At 48.3% G+C, this 14,294-nt stretch overlaps 1 protein-coding gene across 1 annotated transcript in view; it reads right to left on the bottom strand.

Moving 5' to 3' along the window:
- Positions 1-3,470: 3,470 nt before the first annotated feature.
- Positions 3,471-14,294, bottom strand: part of IQGAP3 (IQ motif containing GTPase activating protein 3) — a 187,733-nt gene continuing 176,909 nt past the window's right edge. The window contains exon 38 of the mRNA XM_085639704.1: positions 3,471-6,202. Coding sequence (XP_085495830.1) covers positions 6,086-6,202 — 117 coding nt within the window. The 3' untranslated portion in view covers positions 3,471-6,085. The remainder of the gene's footprint in view (positions 6,203-14,294) is intronic.

Raw genomic sequence — 14,294 nt, 5'->3', positions numbered from 1 at the left:
ATCCGCAGAAGCCTGCAGGGCTGAATGCACTGTTTATAGGAATTTCAGACCGCGGGCTGACAGCTGGTTGAATTCCCCCTTTAAACAGCAGTGCATGTCTTCATTACAGGACCGAATATTTGGGGACCTCAGGATGGGACGTAGCCAACATATTCGGTAGGGCCACAGGGGTTCAGAGATGCAGGCTATGTGTATCAAGGACTCCGCTCCTACGGCCTTCACCGTTTTTCCTCCTCACCCCCCTTCTGCCATACTGATAGACATTAAGGAGAATCCGCCCAGCTCTTAGTTTTATCAATTGAGCTTCCAGACCCTTGGCCAGGGATTGGCGGGTACATATGTCCTGGTCGCTGTTGAAGAGCTGAAGAATGTCTTATTCACAAACCAAGAGAGCCTTGGACTGCATCGATGAGGCGTGGAAACACAAGAATTGACCCCAGCAGGACAGTTGACACTCAATGTACGCCTATGCCATCGCATCCCAAGTGCAGAGCTGCGGGGCAAGCTACACAACTATATCTGGCAATGATGAGAGCTACTGAGGGGGTACAAAGTTTCTTGGTCCTGCCTGACACCTGGAGGCTAGCACTAAGGAGAGGGAGCTAGGAGAAGATGAATCGACCAGAAAGGGAGTTTTAAATTGTTAGGTATTTGATGTGTGCCAAACAATTCCTGCTGGGGAGAACAAAGGTCCCCTCCATATGGATCAGAAAATAGGAGTGAGTGGTCTGAAGGAAGCAATGTCTGAAAATGGGGAGGGTTGCACATTCTCAAAATTCTACGTCCACACATAGGTCGTCAAGATACCAGGGCACCTCCTCCATTAGCAGCCAGATAGAATTATCATCAAAGTAAAGGAACAGGCATGGAACACAGCTACTGCCACTATTCACAGCCACATTGGAAGATCTTTAACATTTGAGTACATTACTATTACTTTCAGAACCCTAGAAATGAAATAACTGTACCCGCAGTGATCATAACCCGAATCTACTTGGATTGAAACTGGGCTCCGTGCTAAAATCATTTCATAAGCTCGATGTCAGAGGTTATCATGTTTATCGCAGACTAGTTGGCATTTGCCTAAAGTCAAAAGCGCAACTGCTCAACATTATTCATCCATTTCCATAAGAATTGACCAGGTTACTCGAAAAAGAGGCTCGACACACAACAGTTCCTCATACGTGCAGAGGTTTTATTACAGATAGAAATCATAATTGCTTTAGCAGCGGAAACAAGACATGATACAGTCATGGAAAGAGATGGTTTGACAGCGCTCTAGCACAACACGCAAAATGGCTGACCTTCCGGATTAACAGTGAATGTTGTGCAACGTGGCAGCCATTAGCGCTTACAGGCTACGTTGAGCGCATTTGGTGTGGCTTGGCATCAGTAGTGCGGAAGTCATTGACTGCGATCTATCTAATGAGGATTTAAAGATATCCAAGGACTCAGACTGACACACTCAAGAAAAATTAAATAGTGACAGGAAAAAACATTTGTCAAGTCTAAGTAACAGAAGGTCACGCAATATCGACATAAATAAATTTCCGTATTTGTACTATAACACGACATGCATGAGCTCCTATGTCCGCATACAGTGCAGGAAATCATTTCAACAAAAACACGCAGAATGTTTCATAGGAATAGAATACTTTAAAACTGATCAGCATCTCTTCAAATGTGCAAAAAAATCTGAATATTCAAAAACAAATAGTGAAATAGGTCACAAATATAAACGTTTTCAAAGCCATTTTGAAATATTGCTTTGGAGGGGTTTACGTTAATCGCACGCAAAATTACATCCTATTGGAAAGTACAAATTATAAGGCTAATCTGCAAATACACTGACATAGAAACGGTGCTAAAAAGCACACTGATGCAATTTGTCAAGTAAAAAGAACAAATCAGCTGCACCATTCACAGAAAATGTACTGATGAATATCTGATGAGACAGTGAGCGGCTACAACTGTGGCATCTATGAACTCAGTGAATGGAGGAATACACAACTGACACTGGACATCAACATGAAGGCGAGTGGGAGTATATATATATATATATATCCCTGTAAAGTACCTTACCTGGTCAGCTTAAGACAGGTTGGCGTATCCATTCTACATTAGTAATAGTCCAGCAGTCTTAGCCGCTGGCTGCTATGACAATCTTAGGAAAAGTACCCATGAGCAGAAACGGGCCAGTTACTGGACATGGTAGAAAAGGCAACCAGATAGTAAAAGTTATCAGCTTCTTAAAAAGCCCAAGCTTACCACTGTCATGCAACCTAACTCCCCACCCCAGGAATCTTCTTTTTCAGGCAACAGTGATTTTTTTTTCTTCCACAAGACGGGGCGCTATAGGTATTCCCACCCAACACCCGAGTGAAGACACTAAAAGTGTGGTGGTCTGCATCCAATTTCGAGCAGCCGATGGACAAATTGCTTTAAAATAAAATCACTTTGATGGCAGTAATCAGGGTGTAGAATAAACAGGGATAACAAGTCATATAACGAACTACTATCATATTAAGAAAGTAGTCACATTGGACACTGCATTCTACACAGTTAATGTGGACTCACAAGCCAAAGTGTGGTTACTTTAATACACATATTTAAAAATAAAAACCATTAAAAGCTCTAAAACAATAAAACAATCAACAAATGTTAATTCACCTACTGGACAGTAGTCTGTGGTGTTCGGTAGAAAGATGGAACTTTGCAAGAGTGCGATACAGAATGATTCTTTGACCTTGCCAAGGCTTCATGTGTGCCCGCTATCCTTTTCACAGAAGTTGGGAAATCTCCATAAAGCCCTGCATCAATGCACGGCATCAAGCTGCAAGAAACCATGCTCCCATCTGCAACTCCCCCCCCCCCCCCCCCCACCCGCCCCCATCCCCCTTGACACTACTGTAGGAGTAACTCAGATCGGCAGTATCATGAAGTTTGAGACAGAGGGAGATGGTTTCCAAGTCTGAAGGAGAGTGACGGGAAGGGCTGGGGCTTGTTAAAATTTGCTTAGCCAAATTCAAAGTTTTTTTTGGGTGGGTTTCCGGCTCAAGACAACAGCAAATAAAAGCCTTAACATAAAAGGTCAATCTTTGCTAACACTCAATCTAAAAAAGGTAAACAGAAGCCTCTCTAAATTGCAAATGGAGGCTGTGACCTTTCTCATATCTGACCTTAGCATGCAGGTAGCTGAAAGCCACTTAAATGAAGAGGCAATCAGCACGAGGTCACGCGATAGGACGACCCCCATGGTGGCAGTATGAATAGAATTAATGATATAATGTGCCCCCTGTTAGGGGTAAACTGATGAAAACCCGTGGGAACTGCTGCTGAAAGACAAAGGGCACATTTAACTGTAAAACAGAAGAAGCCGTAACCAGTACCGCCTCAATTATCCAGAAAAGAACGCCCAGCGCTGCTTTCGCAAATTAGGGAAACGGAGCATTTGCAAAGGTGCTGTGCTATTTTTTTTTTTTTTTTAATTAATCTCTCACTTTGTACAAAAAAAGTGGCAGGCAGTGCAAGATGTTGGACACGAAAGTTTAAGATCATTTATACCGAAATGGCACTGCCCTGCAGCAGAAGGAATTAGCTTGCCATGATTTAGGTGTCAAGGCGACCGCAAATATATATACACAAGACAAGCAAAAAAAAAATCAAATAGTTTACAGTAATTTAAAATGTTAACATAAAAATCTTAAATAAAAATTGTTTAAAGGCGAAGGGCTCTCAGACTCACAACCGTTACTTAAACCAGTAATACCTGGTTGTGCCACTAGATGTCAGTGCACCCGTTTAAATTGCCGGCCAAAGAAAGGATCCGTTACCTTTTCTACACTAATGTTTTATTCACAAAGCACACCATGCGCCCATCAGTAGGTTGCACGAGGTTCCTCCAAAACCGTTTTAAAGATCTTATTTTGATTTAAATGCGTCCAGTGATTATTGCGGAGTTAAAAGTAATAGCCAAAGGCCTTTATCAAAAAAATAATTCTACAGTTATCCAAAGGAAAAGGTTAGGTGGGCATGGCGTATTATTTGTGGCTGCTAAGCATGTTAAAAGCTAAAAAGAAATACCATGGCAGCAGGGTCAGCTGAAAAATGCTTTTCTACATCACGAATTCTGGATAACACACCATATTGAAATGCCGCCACAAGAGAAGAAAGTGAAAAGTAGATACAGGGTCTCGCACAGGCCAAATAAACGAAGGCGCACGCTTTTAAAGACCTTAGCCGGAAGTCAGCATTTTACATATGAAAGAATTACCACATTTGCAACTCTGAGCCGCCCTTTGACTCGACTCCCAGGCGGCCTGGCTCTCTTGCTCAGATATTCGGTGTGTGCCGAGCTACCTTGTGCTTTTGGTCTGGTTAAGGGCACATTGCGAATTCACAATAACTTTCATGCTGCAGTCAAGCCATTTTAGGGCTAAAAAGGTAACGTACAATGCCAGAAGAGGTTTTTCACTAATTCAAAGGATTTTCAAAAGTATGCCGGCATTACACGACAATAAAAGATGGGCTTCTTTTAGCGGAATACCATGGCGCAATGTGAGAACGCCCCCGAGTCCCGCCCACCCCTCGCTTTCTGTATGTGGGTGGCGGCGGACAGCAGGCACACTGAATTCAGTTAGTCACAGAGAGACAGAAAGGGCAGAATTTCGAATGAAACATGAAAATCGATAGCCACCCCTCCATATATCGGGACTCCTCTTTCTCCACAGATCTGTGACAACGCTTCTCGTTCAAGGTCAGTTCCAGGATAACTAGCCCGATGGCGGGCCCTGTGTGCCGAGACCACTACAAATCGATTTTCTATAAAGAGCGACTTATTTCACAGGTGCAATGCTGCCCCCTCCCACTACACACAGAAAATGGGTCAGAGCATTGAACTTACAATGCAGCAATGAAATACATTTACACAAAGTCATCAGTAGTCTCCCTTAAGATACAATTTGACAACTGTGATCTGGGACAGCAGAACAGGAAAATAGATTATATCAAATGTCTGCGGCAGACCAGCAAACAAAACTCAACATCAGGGCCTTGGTGACGGCGTTGCTCATGGTCATTCCATTGATTAATGAAATAAAACAAATTAAAACACATTCCTAAGTCCCACCCCTCACATGCCATTCTTTACAGCTGTGACCTTGACATCTCAGCAGACAAGGACACATCAGCCGCCAACTAGAGTAATACAGAGAACCACTCCGCCGTCTGCCTCCAGCCCCATCCACTACCAAAGCCACTTCGCTTCGCTTCCTCAAGACATTCCTCATCACTGGCGCATTCCATCATTTTCAATACATCATGGTCCCTAAACAATGGTTCACTGTACTGGAGGTGTTGTGGTGCTAGGGTGAGGCGTGCACCGCTCCAGCTTGAAGGAGACCGTGGTAGGCTCAGGTTCATACGCTTTATGCAGCTTGTTGAAGACTAGGTCTGCACCAACAATTTGAGCACTCCCAGCAGCTCAACAACTTTTCCGAAGAAGCTTGGCCCAGCCGGAGGAAATCGGATTAAAATAGGTTTAAACACTCATCCAGGTCTGGAGTTCCCCGACTGATGAGGCACGTCAGTGACGAGTATGACCATTCCATGCTTCGCAAGAGCGAGACGTCCGAGAACATAAACAAAGAGAAAAGTAAATGCTTCACCTGCCAGGTCGCAGACCAAGCCATTAGTGACCTCCAGGCGTCTGCGGATGGCACTGATGTAGGAGAAACACATTTATAAAAAGCAGGTTAACTAAAGCAGCATAATCTTCCACTGGAGGACACAGTGGAAAGTCAGACCATTTCAAACAGGGCTCCACCCTGCCTTGGTCCTTGGGGAGGTCCTACTTTGGTAAGGTGCTCTCTCTCTCTCTCCAGTCATACAGCAGTGCAGAGTTTATGTAGTGTTCGAAAAAACTATGAACGCGAGCAGTAGCCGTGGTGTCTACTGTGACCATCGAGCTTTGTCCGTCTTGGCTAAAACTGTAGCATAAGCAGCCAAACTTGGAACCCTGTTGCTGGGTTTCCTAGTGCAGGGTTTGGGGATCCGGCCCAACGTTTCCTTCAAGGGGGGAGTTCATTTACTTCTTCTTGAAGAACTTCTTATTCAGCAGGAAGATCAGAAGGTTCACGTTGACCTTAGCTTTACTGAACATTTTCATAACAGCAACACCTTCATACTGCAGTTGGAGGAGGTCCTGAGAAGGAATAAGGAGATATGAGACATTACACACTACCATCGCAAGCAAAGACATTTCAGCAAAATAGTTGCCAGCTATAGAGCCCCAACTGGGCCTCCAACCCGATGACAGATACAAGGGTGGAGGGTGACGGCTCTGCAGTTTGGAATAAGATCTCCCACAATTCAATTTTCTTTCGAAATTAATCTTTTATAGAAGTGAAGAAACGAGTACAGTAAAATTGGCATGTTAAATGTGCAACTTAATTGGACGAGGAAAATTGAGTAGTTCATTGAATAAGAATCCAAAATACACATCCTATTGATCGATTTTCACAACAAATAAGAGGTGAAACACTACAAATGGCAACATTTACACCTTCTTACACATCATGCTACTTAGGGTGGCCCTATTAGTCAGGTAAGTACAATGTTTATTATTCCAGGCTGGGGCAGGAAGTACTCTAGATGGGATCCACTGCACAAGGTCCTCCACAAAGGCCTTGATAGCGGGGGCTTTTGAAACGAGAGGAGCATTCTCGGTTCTGCATGTATGCGGCAGTAGTGGCTAGGTATAGCCTGAATGATGTATAAACCAACCCCCAATTCTGATGGTGCGGGAGATGGTAGAGAATATGCTGAAAGTAGGGGCGAGTGGTTCAAGGTTGTTTGGGGCACAGTAGCAGACAAACAGTTTCCACTATGCGGCATAGCAGGTACATGTGGTGGGCCTGCGGGCTTCTCGGAGTAAGCCAATGCACTCCTGTAGCAGTCCAAGGTAACCAAACTAGGACTTCAGGTGCCAAATCGGAAGGTTGAGCTGCCTGGAGTCTGACCGTACAGTGGTCTTGAGTGAGAATGTACGGCCTGTCGGGGAGCTTGTCATACAGATCAATGGACATCTCGAGCAGGGAGGAGAACCTTGGTTGTCTAGTCCATGTTGGAGCCACTAGAATGAGGGTAATGGAAGTCTGTCTCAGTTTCATGAGTACGTTTGGGATCAGTGGGAGAGAATGGAAAGCATAGGGAAAGAGCCCTGACCAATTTATCGACGGGGCACTGTCCATGGCCTGGGGGTGTGGAAATCTGCTAGCGAGGTTTCAGCATTTTGCCTTTTCTGCTGTGGCAAAAAGGCCTATGACCAGGGACACCACCTGTGGAAGCAAGGGAACATTGTGTTTGGGTGGAGTTCACATTCATTAACTTATTGATGCATCCTGCTGAGCAGATCAACAAAATCATTGTCCACTCCTGGTAGTATATACTCTGCCAGGAGATGAACCTGGTGAGGGATGGCCCAGCGCCAAATCTGTTGGGCTAGGGCAGACGGGGAAGTGTCTCTCCGCTTCTTCAGATCGAACATGGCGGACATGTTGTCAGTAGGCACCAGGACTACATTCCCTTGAATCTGAATGAGAAACATTTTGAGAGGTAGTTGAATGACTAACGGCTTCAAGCGGTTGATATGGAGAACATCTAGAGACCTTGGACTATCATGTTTAGTGGTACCCCACAGCCAGCTAGGGGTGCGTCTGCGGCGATGTCACCTGCAGGACAGGGTCTGTGAAGGGCCTGTTCTGCAACAGATTGTTGCTGCTCCACCACCGCAAACAGTGATATTTGCGGGTCTTTATCAACATTTGATTATCAATTCAAGAATACTTTATTCGACAAATTAATGCCATAAAAGTGATCATATCATACAACAGTACATTTCAGTTACACAATTTAAAAAAAAGCTCAAGTATTCCTGATGTCAGACCCTATAACCATAATCTAAAAATACACAATAAAATACAAAAACATTATAAAATACAATGTGCAAAAGAGCAAAATCATTCAAGTACAAGTAGTCCTTGTTTATCCTAATTCCACCGTAGATATTGTGTGGAAATCCATACAAAGCCTGCACAGACGAATGCCAAGAGGGTCTCTGTAAGAGTGTTTCTGGTATCAAACCAATAAGCTTGAGACCCGATATGTAATGAGGTACAAAGTATTTATAAAGTGTAAGGCGCGGAAAGACAACTCGAACAGGTACCAAAAAGTCCCTAATAATGGCATTCCCAATATCGGGCCAATAGGTCACGATCTAAAGGCCTCCACCACCGCAAACAGTGATATTTGCGGGTCTTTATCAACATTTGATTATCTATGCAACCCTCCACTGGTGACAACTGGCTGGAGAGGCACTCTTGAAGCAGGCACGTATGAAGCGTACCATGGGGCACTATAGCTATGCATATGGCCATCATTCCTAGCAGGCGCATAACAGTGCGGATTGAGAGATGACGGAGTAACTGAATAGATGCAGCAGTTGTTAGAAAGCATGCACATTCGGAGGGCTGGGAAAGGCTTTGTGCACGACAAAACGGAGGATTCTCCCTAACAGCTGGACCTGGAATGGTTCCAAGTGGGACTTTGTGGCATTTACTGAGAACCCTAAACTGTGGAGGGGGAAACTGCAGCCTGGGTGAGAGCCAGGCAATCTTGTCTGCTTGCACGCTTGATCAGCGAATCGTCAAGATAAGGTTAAACGTGGATTCCCTTCCTGCTTCAGTGGGCAGTCACCACTGCTAAACACTTAGTGAAAACCCTTGGAGCTGTGAGGACTCAGAAGGGCATCACTTTGGATGGATAGTGGTGACGACTTACTATGAAGCAGAGGTAGCGCAGATGAGCTGGATGAATCAGGATGTGGAAACAGGCGTTCTTCAGGTCACGGGTGGCCATTAAGCCACCTTACAATAGGAGGGGATGACATCCTGTAGTATAACCATGTAGAAGCGATCTGACAGGATGCATCTGTTGAGAGGACAGAGCGAGGATTGGTCTGAGGGGTCCGTCCTTTTTGGCATGAGGAAAACTAGTAAGTAAATGCCTTTGCCCTGGTGTCGGTGGGGCACTGGCTCTATGGCTATTGACAGGAGTGTCTGGACCTCCTCTTGAAGAAGTGTAGGATGCTCCGGGCTGAGGGTGTGAGTGGGTTGTGTTGGCGTGGTAATGAGCTCTAGGCAGGAGCAGTGCTTGACAATGGACAAAATCCACTGGTCAGAGGTATTCTCCCAACAGGGAAGAAATCCCTGAAGTTTTACCCTGACAGGTGTTCAGTGATTGGTGGGTGGTGCAGAGCAAATCAGCGTTAGGAGGTAGAAGCCCCCTTGCTGGGGTACCTCTGCCTCTACCCTTAGAGCTGCTCCCTCTAAAAGAGCCCCGTGTGAAACATCTACCGCCCTGCTGGCAATTGCACTGGTGCTGCCTGTGGTAGGACTGGGAAGATTTTGGTGAATTGGCTTTGGAGCCTCCACTGGACTTACCTGCGAAGGAACCCCTGACAGAGGGGACCTGCAAGAAGACTCCCATTGCCTCAGGTTCCCAGTGTCTTTTTTGATCGTCTCATGCACTGTGTTAACCTGAGGTCCAAAGAGGTGCTCCCCATCGAAAGGCAGGTTGGTCAAATGCTCTTGCACCTCAGGCTTGAAACCAGACACGTGGTGACAGGAGTGGTTCAGTAAGATAACCAAAGTGTTCACTCACCTTGCAGCAGGATAAGCCACATGTAAGGCACACTGGATGTTGGCATTAGAGATGGCCTAGCGTTCCTCAACTAACTCTTGCCCCCCTCCTACGGTATTGATCTGGGAAGTGCTGCAAGAGCCACTCCATTTCATCCCAGTGGGCTCTGTCGTATCTAAAGAGGTTGCCTACCGAGGTGGTGATGAGCCAATGAGTTGCTGCATCTCCAGTTAATCTTTTCCTTACAGCATCAATTCTCTTACTCTCCTTGATAGGAGGTCGAGTGTCCTCGGTGGCAGACGTGATTGCTAGCAAGTCGAGTGGAACCTGACCCACGATGTAGAGTGCGTCAGAGGGGGATGGCTTCTATTTCTTCTCAATGCGTGGCATAAACACGCAAGATGTGACTGGCTCCTTAGAGATGTCAGGGGCGGATTTAATCATCCCCTAAAGCATTGGGAGATACTGCACAGAACTTTCTGTTTAAGAAGCACAAGTTCCTACTTGTGTAACGATATATCTGTAAGAGACATTAGTTACTGATAGATTCCTTACCTTAGAATATCCCCAGGCGTCAGATTGGATCCGGAAAGTTTTCGTCAGCAGTACCCCTGCGCGTCAGAAGGTGGCGTCGTGCGGCTCCATGTCCGTCGCTGGCGTCGTATGCACCGAGATGACGTCAAAAGAGACTACTTAGGCACCACCCATGCGCGCTGACGTCAGTTCTGTACACTACTTTCCGCGCCAGGAACGCAGAGCCATGCAAAAAACTGACCACTGGTGCCATGAAACTAGGGCCCTGAAAAGGATGACCTTAACCCTAGAAATCAGTTCGCAGAGCGGGGAGGATGGGTGGGGCGGTAAGGAATCACTAACTAATGTCGCTTACAGATATATCGTTACACAAGTAATAACGTGTGCATCTGAAAGAGACACGTTCGTGATAGATTCCTTACCTTAGAATACAATACCAACTCCAGTGGTGGGTCTGCGAACAAGATTACACCAGAAAGTCACAGAGGACAGAACGGCCAAAGAAGCTGTCCCTCCGGACTGGACTGTCAAGGCAATAATGCTCGGTAAACGTGTGCAGCGAGGTCCATGTAGTTGCCCGACAAATGTCCTGCAAGGGAACGCCGCATCCCAAGGCAGTAGTGGCTGCCGTTGCCCTGGTAGAATGGGCACGCAGCCCCACAGGAGGCTCCTTCTTAGCCAACGAGTAACATGCTTTGATGCACAGAACGACCCACCGAGAGATGGTTCGTTTGTGTACGGACCAACCTTTTTTGGCGCCCACGTAGCCAACAAAAAGCTGGTCATCCACCCGGAACTGTTGTGTGCGCTTTAGATAGAACGATTGCGCATGTTTTGCGTCCAGATGGTGGAGCCTCTCTTCCTCTTTTGAAGGATGCGGAGGCGGAAAAAGGTAGGCAAAGTGATGGTCTGCCCGATGTGGAACGGCGTGACAACCTTCGGCAACAAAGAAGGAAGAGTCCTTAAAACCACCTTGTCCGGATGAACAGAAAGAAAAGGAGGTTTAGAAGAAAGCGCCTGGAGCTCACTCACTCTTCTGGCAGAGGTGATAGCTACCAGGAAAGCCGTCTTGAGAGTGAGAAGACGTAAGTGACAGTTATGAAGGGGCTCAAAGGGAGCGCACATCAGATATGTCAAGACAAGATTTATGTCCCTTTGAGGAATTATGAAAGGCACGGGAGGAAAAGTGTGTGTAATGCCTTTGAGGAAGCGATTAACAACTGGGGACTTAAAAAGAGACGGCTGATCTGAAAGCCGTAGAAAGGCAGAGATGGCCGAAAGGTAACCCTTGATAGTGCCCAGAGCAGAGCCCTGCTCGGCCAAAGAAAGAAGGAACAGAAGGACCTTGGAAAGAGGGGAAAAATGGGGGTCCACACCCTTTGCTGTGCACCATGCCACAAATTTGTTCCACCTGCAGGCGTATACCGTTTTTGCGGAGGGACGCCTGGCTGCCAGAATGACATCACAGACTTCGGGAGGAAGGTCGAAAGCTGTCAACTGTCGCCGCTCAATCTCCACGCATGGAGGTGGAGGCTGGACAGGTGCGGGTGGAGGACTGTCCCCTGCTGCTGCGACAGAAAATCCTCCCAAAGAGGCAGTCGGATCGGGGGATTGATCGCCATGCTGAGTAGCTCGGGATACCAGTATCTTCGTGCCCAATCCGGAGCCACAAGGAAGACTTGGGCCCGGTGGCGCCGAATCTTCTTCAGCACTCTGGGCAGAAGTGGTATAGGCGGCAGTACCACATGGCGGTGGTGTTGTCCATGAACACCTGCACTACACTTCCCAGGACAGAGGGAAGGAATGCTTTCAGTGCAAGCCGGATCGCCCGAAGCTCCAAAAGGTCGATATGGAGCCGGGACTCCGCCGGAGACCAGAGGCCTCTGATCTCCGCCTCTCCCAAGTGGCCTCCCCATCCCAGGAGGGACGCATCCGTCACCACTGTATGCTCTGGTTGGGGAAGGGAGAGGGATCTGCCCTCGACCCAATCGAGATTCGTGAGCCACCACTGTAATTGTCATGCAGTGCCCTCCGAGATTTGGATGTGATCGGACAGGTTGCCCTGATGCTGTGCCCACTGGAACTTCAGTTCCCACTGCAGAGCCGGCATATGCCACCTGGCATGTTGCACTAGCAGGATAAAGGAGGCCATTAGGCCCAGGAGCCGGAGGGCCATCCTGACTGAAACCCGGGATAGAGGCTGAAAGTTCGGAATCATAGCCTGAATATCCCGGACTCGCTGCTCGGGAGAATAAACCCGAAACTGTGTCGAATCCAGAACTGCTCCGATGAAGAGGAGCTTCTGAGAGGGGCTCAGGTGCGACTTCGGCACGTTGATGGAAAACCCCAGCAAATGCAGGAGGTTGGAGACGACTGCCTTGGGCGAGCCCGCATTCAACAACCAGTCGTCGAGATCGGGGAAGACTAGAACCCCTGATCTGCGCAGATGAGCTGCGATCACCACCATCACTTTCGCGAACACCCGAGGGGCACTGGTAAGGCCGAATGGGAGCACGGCAAACTGAAAATGCTCTTGGCCTACCGTGAACTGCAGGTAATGCGGTGGGCCGGCAGGACGGGGATATGAAAATATGCGTCCTGCAAGACCAACGCTACCATCCAGTCCCCAGGGTCGAGGGCAGCCAAGACCTGAGCCAGAGTCAACATCTTGAACTTCTCCTTCCGGAGGAAGTGATTGACATTCCTGAGGTCCAAGATGGGGCGCAGGCCCCCTTTCTCCTTCTTGGGGACCAGAAAGTAGTGGAAATAACAACCACATCCTTCTTCTGGCCCAGGAACGCGCTCAATGGCTCCCTTGGCCAAGAGGGCCGTGACTTCCGGCTGGAGGAGTCCGAAATAGTCCCCCGACATGCGGTTGAACTGAGGTGGAATGGCTGGTGGGGCAGACTCGAAGGGGAGGGAGTAGCCCCTTCGGACGATTTGCAACTCCCACCTGTCCGAGGTAATGGAACGCCAGTGGGGGAGGTGATGGCGAATCCTGCCGCTCACCGGCGTGGGGTGTGCCCCAAAGCCTGGACAAGGAAGGCTTCGAGGCGGATGCTGCGGGAGCAGAGGTGGACTGACCCGCACGCTGGCCCCCTGTGGCGTGAACCACGTCCGCGGCCACGCTGAGGTTGGTTCTGCGCAGGCTTCTGGCTGAACGAACGTGTCGTGGCACCCAAGGACTTGGCCGTAGCCCAGGAGTCCTCAAAACGCTCTGCCTTATCACCAAACAGACGAGTACCATCAAAGGGCATGTCCATAAGAGAACTCTGAACATCCCCTAAAAACCCAGTGGACCGCAGTGGAAATCGCCCTACCCAGTGAGTCCGCTGTGTCCAGTCCGCACCGGATGGCAAACTTTGCTGCATCCTTCCCCTCAGCAACAGCTTGGGAAAGCACTGTCCGAACCTCCTCTGGACACTGAGGCAGCACCTGTGCAACCGTGTCCCACACAGCGTGGGAGTAGCGGCCCAAGAGGCATGCGGTGTTCACCGACCGCAGCCCTAAGCTGGCAGATGAAAACAGTTTCTTGACAAACTGTTCCAGCTTCTTGGATTCCTTATCCGGTGGGGCCGGTGGGAATGCGCTTCAGGAAGTGGAGGCCTGGAGGACCAGGCTCTCCGGAGTTGGGTGGGTTTTCAAAAAATCAGGTTCACCCAGGGCCGGGCGGTGACGCCCGGCTACGTTTTTATCCACAGGAACCCCCGTTGCTGGTCTAGACCAGGTGCCCATCAATACGTCAGTTAACGCCTCATTGAATGGTAGCAGGGGCTCCATAGAGCTTGCCGCCGGCTGAAGTACTTCAGTGAAGAGGTTAGTTTTGAGGGTCACCGTAGGCAGGTCAAGGGCCTCAGCCGCTCTACGGAGCACCATAGTGTATGTGGTGCCCTCCTCCACAGCCACAGCCACAGCAGGAGGAGAAAGAAAACCAGGTTCAGAGTAGAGGTCAAGGCCACCTGCATCCTCCCACTCTTCTGTCCATTCCTGTTCCGACCCGCACTGCCATGCGAGAGGGTCCTCAGACCCCTCCCAGTCGTCCCCGTCCACCACTGCCCGTG

This window comes from Triturus cristatus, chromosome 12 (assembly GCF_964204655.1).
Source record: "Triturus cristatus chromosome 12, aTriCri1.1, whole genome shotgun sequence".
Lineage (NCBI taxonomy): Eukaryota > Metazoa > Chordata > Amphibia > Caudata > Salamandridae > Triturus > Triturus cristatus.
Note: the sequence above shows the minus strand (reverse complement) of the source record. Positions and strands in the feature narration are given on the sequence as shown.